The following is a 4,956-nucleotide window of genomic DNA, read 5'->3' as shown; positions in this document are numbered from 1 at the left end:
AACTTAGTAGATTGACACATTGCAAAATATCTCCCCCAAATATCAAGATAAACATACATAAACACAGTAGGCTCAGATAACTACTAAATAAGCTTCCAAGTAGTTTAGAAAGGAAATAACACTGGTCTTTAGCAAACTCATTAATAAATATGGAGAGAAGAATTACTTCTTAAATCTTTTTATAAGGCCAGCAAAACTCCACTACTGAAATCCGACAACGAAATTACAAGAAGTACAATCTGTCAGTACGAATTCTCTTATGAACATAGATGCAAAATCCCTAAATAAAATATTAGCAAGTCAAACATACTGACATATAAAAATAAAGATTATATATTATGTTCAGTTATGCTATATACTAATAATGCAAATTTGGTTTAGAATTAAAAATGAGTTAAGGTAATGCTTCATTAAAGAGAGAATATAAAAAATTTAAGTAGACCTTGATTGATGCAGAAACAATATTTGATAAAAATTTTTAAAAATCATAATAAAATTCTTAATAAACTAGCAATATAAGGAAATCAACTAAATGTGATAAAGAATCCACAATTATAGCTTATATTATACTGATAGTGATATAGTGAAAATTTCCTACTGAAATTGAAAGCCAGTGATGTGTCCCAGTTTCTTCCTAAGCATTTAGTCCTAGATATCACAAAAAGAGAAAAAAAAAAAAAAAAGAGGGGGAAGGAAAATTATAATAACTGGAAATGCTTTAATAAGACTTCCATGCATTTGCAGATGACAATATTGTATATATAGGAAATTTAAAGTAGAACCAATAGAATCAGAGCAGATTGGAAGACTCAATCTATGGAGAGGTTACTTCATCCTGAATAAATTCATAGATTCATTGCAATTACAGCAGAAGGAAACAATTACTTTGGCATACTTAGCCAAAAATTAATATCCAATGCAATATGTCATGATTATCTAATTCTTATAAAACAATGTGAGAGGTATTTGTCTACCAGATACCAATAATAATCATAAACCATAGCAACCCCACTGTTGTACTGGCACAATTGAACATGGGTACACAGAAGAGCAGAATAAGGTCAAGAACTTAGAAATGACCCAAGCATCTAATGCATGTACAGTTTTCACGGTGGTGGAATACGGAGATGCCTCATCAGACAACAGTGTTGGATTCATATGATAGCCTAATGAAAATAGAAGTGGGGAGTGCTAGGAATTACATTATCTATATATTCTTTTATTGTTTTATGCTGTAAAATCCTGATAGTCCTTTAAAATACTCTGGAACAGATTAGGTAATAAATAAAAATAAATCAGTGTGCCTGGCTGGCTCAGGCAGTAGAGTACATAATCCTTTGATCTTGGAGTTGTTGAGTTCAAGCCACATTGGATATAGAAATGACTTAAAAATAAAATGTTTAAAAAAAAAAAAAAAAGAAGGGGGGAGAGTCAGAAAGGCGAGGGGCGCCGGGGGCAGGCGTGTGGGACTCCAGACCGGAGAGCCGGAGGCTGCGCCTTCCTTGCACCGAGACCTTCGCGACACACCAGAACCCGTCCCTGCCCCCGTGCGAGCGCCCAGGATGACCATCACCCTCGTGTCTGCCACCATCTTCGACTTGAGCGAAGTTTTATGCAAGGGTAACAAGATGCTCAACTACAGTACTCCCAGTGCAGGGGGCTGCTTGCTGGACAGGAAGGCGGTGGGCACCCCTGCCGGTGGGGGCTTCCCCCGGAGGCACTCGGTCACTCTGCCCAGCTCCAAGTTCCACCAGAACCAGCTCCTCAGCAGTCTCAAGGGCGAACCAGCCCAGCTCTGAGCTCTCGGGACAGCCGTTTCCGAGACCGCTCTTTCTCAGAAAGGGGCGAGCGGCTGCTGCCCACCCAGAAGCAGCCGGGGAGCGGCCAGGTCAACTCCAGCCGCTACAAGACGGAGCTGTGCCGTCCCTTCGAGGAGAACGGCGCCTGTAAGTACGGGGACAAGTGCCAGTTCGCTCATGGCATCCACGAGCTCCGAAGTCTGACCCGTCACCCCAAGTACAAGATGGAGCTGTGCCGCACCTTCCACACCACCGGCTTTTGCCCATATGGGCCCCACTGCCACTTCATCCACAACGCCGAGGAGCGCCGCGCCCTGGCGGGGGCCCGGGACCTCTCCGCTGACCGTCCCTGCCTCCAGCATAGCTTTAGCTTTGCTGGGTTTCCTAGTGCCGCTGCCGCCGCCACTGCCACGGGGCTGCTGGACAGCCCCACGTCCATCACCCCACCCCCCATCCTGAGTGCCGATGACCTCCTGGGCTCACCCACCCTGCCAGATGGCACCAATAACCCCTTTGCTTTCTCCAGCCAGGAGCTGGCAAGCCTCTTTGCCCCTAGCATGGGGCTGCCTGGGGGTGGCTCCCCAACCACCTTCCTCTTCCGGCCCATGTCCGAGTCCCCTCACATGTCTGACTCTCCCCCCAGCCCTCAGGATTCTCTCTCGGACCAGGAGGGCTATCAGAGCAGCTCCAGCAGCAGCCACAGTGGCTCTGATTCCCCCACCTTGGACAACTCAAGACGCCTGCCCATTTTCAGCAGACTTTCCATCTCAGATGACTAAACCAGGGTAGGGAGGGACCCCCTGCCTACTCCACCCTGCCCATCCTTCTTCCCCTCACCTCCCTACCCATCTGATTCCCTACAACCCCTGCATTAACAAGGTTAAGCTCAACCCCTTCCCCCAGAACCTTGGAATGCCCCCCTCCCCCACTCCTAACCCTCCCCCCTAACATAAGGACAAGTCAATTTGTCAGTAGCTTCCTCTTTGAAACCCCCCTCTCCTCGATTTTATAGCCCACTTACCACGCATAACAGACAAGTCCCATATTTGTCAGTAGATGCCTTTTCCCCCCTCGGCTTAAGCCTTAAGTGCCAAATCACAAAAGAAAAAGCAGTAACAGTTTACAGAAGCAATTTAGTGCCTTGTAATCTAACTTTGTCACTGTGACTACATTACCTCTTCAGCGCCAGAGGGCACCTGTGGGCCACCCAGAGCCTCTGCCCATGGGGAGGGGGAGGGGACCCAGAACCAGCAGCTCCCTCTACTGGCGGCCCAACTGCACCTTCCCTTACTTCAGCCTCCCACACACTTCCTCCTCCCTCTCCCCATGACCTTCACACCCCTTTCGGGAGAGTTGTTACCAGACTCGGGTTTTTGGGGAAACCTATCTTGACATTCAAAACCTTTTTCTTCCCGACCTGAACCACTGTTGACTAATCTTGCCTGGGTTCGTGTAGGTCTACAGGAAGGAAGACTGAAAAAGTGGATGAAGATTGTGATATAAGTGGGACTTCGTGATTTAATTTTTTTCTTTTTTTTTTTTTTAAGTGGGGAGGATGGGGAAGCTAGATGGACTATGAGAGACTTGATTTTGGTGCTAAAGTTCCCCAATTCATATGTGACATCTTTAAACAAAAAAAAATAACAAAAAAATGAGAGAAAAGCTAAAAAAACATGTAAGGGGGTGAGCAGTTAATGGTATTCATTCCACATATAATATATGTGTAAAACGATTTCCTGTAGAAGTAGCTTTAATGGTTTTTGCTCTAGAATACCGTAGGTCTATCCTTAGAGCACTCATGCCATGCTTTTTTCCCTGGGTTTTAAACTTCATATAACTTTCAGAAATTGGAGAGCAAAAATTTTGCTTGTCACGGCACATCAGTATAAAAAAGCTTATTTAACTTATCAAAACGTATTTATTGCCAAAACTATGCTTTTTTTTGTTAATTTTGTTCATATTTATCGGGATGACAAATCCATAGAATATATTCTTTTATGTTAAATTATGATCTTCATATTAATCTTAAAATTTTGTGACGTGTCTTTTTCCTTTTTTTCCCCACAGTTTTAATATATTATTCTTCAACGACATTTTTTTGTAACTTTACACTTTTTTTGGTTATTTTATTTAAAAAAATGAAAAATTAATTTAAAAAATGCAAAAAACTGTTGGATTATTTATTTTAGAAATTTCCCCCCTTTGTGTTGGACTGCAAATTGAGTTTCTTCTTCTTTAGGCCTTTTCACAGCTAGGACTGAGAATGTGTGTCAAAGTTCTGCGACAGTACAGAAGGAAAACAACTTTTAGGTATGGCTTCTAAAAGGGAAAAAAAAAAAAAACCCTTTGACTTCCACGTGCCCATCTTAAAACATTCCGACTGCAGATTTGAGGTTCTGGATTCCAGGTTTGGAGTTTCCAAGGTTAATGCAAACAGAACTGGCACACACATTAAGATGAATGTAATTATTATTCCTCTTGCTGGTCACTACCGTCGCTTTCTATTTCTTTCTTTGTGTGAATATATTTAAAAGAAAAAAAAACTTTTTGTAACGACTATTTGCAGTTTAAAAATCAATAAACCCCATTTTTTTTCAAGAAAAAAAAACAAACGAACAAAAAACAACAACAACAAAAAAAAGAAGTAAAAATAAGTCCACACTAAAGAACTGCAATGAAAAGGGAGATAAAAGTCAATGTTACAGGGGAGGAGTCAAGATGGCGGAGAAGTAGCAGGCTGAGACTACTTCAGCTAGCCGGAGATCAGCTAGATAGCTTATGTAAAGATTGCAAACACCTGAAAATCCATCCGCACATCGAAGAGAAGAACAGCAATTCTGGAAACAGAAAAACAACCACTTTCTGAAAGGTAGAACCGGCAGAGAAGTGAATCCAAACTGACGGGAAGATAGACCCCGGAGGGAGGGGCCGGCGCCCGGCAAGCGGTGGAGCAACAGCGCACAAAATCAGGACTTTTAAAAGTCTGTTCCACTGAGGGACATCGCTCCATAGGCTAAACCGGGGCGAAGCCCACGCGGGGTCAGCATGGCCTCAGGTCCCGCAGGGTCACAGAAGGATCGGGGGTGTCTGAGTGTCGCAGAGCTTGCGGGTATTGGAACGGGAAAGCCGGCTACAAAACAGAGCCAACAGTAAGCTC

At 43.5% G+C, this 4,956-nt stretch overlaps 1 protein-coding gene across 1 annotated transcript; it reads left to right on the top strand.

Annotated features, from left to right (window-relative positions):
- Nucleotides 1–1,426: 1,426 nt before the first annotated feature.
- LOC131826906 (mRNA decay activator protein ZFP36L1-like) lies at nucleotides 1,427–2,753 on the top strand. The gene is given in 2 exon segments (XM_059166600.1): nucleotides 1,427–1,785; nucleotides 1,788–2,753. Coding segments are annotated over 2 exon segments (1,014 nt in total). The 5' UTR covers nucleotides 1,427–1,562; the 3' UTR covers nucleotides 2,579–2,753.
- The last annotated feature ends 2,203 nt before the right edge of the window (nucleotides 2,754–4,956 follow it).

This window comes from Mustela lutreola, chromosome 3 (genome assembly GCF_030435805.1).
Source record: "Mustela lutreola isolate mMusLut2 chromosome 3, mMusLut2.pri, whole genome shotgun sequence".
NCBI classification, from domain to species: Eukaryota; Metazoa; Chordata; class Mammalia; order Carnivora; family Mustelidae; genus Mustela; species Mustela lutreola.
This window is presented reverse-complemented; position numbering and strand designations above follow the sequence as displayed.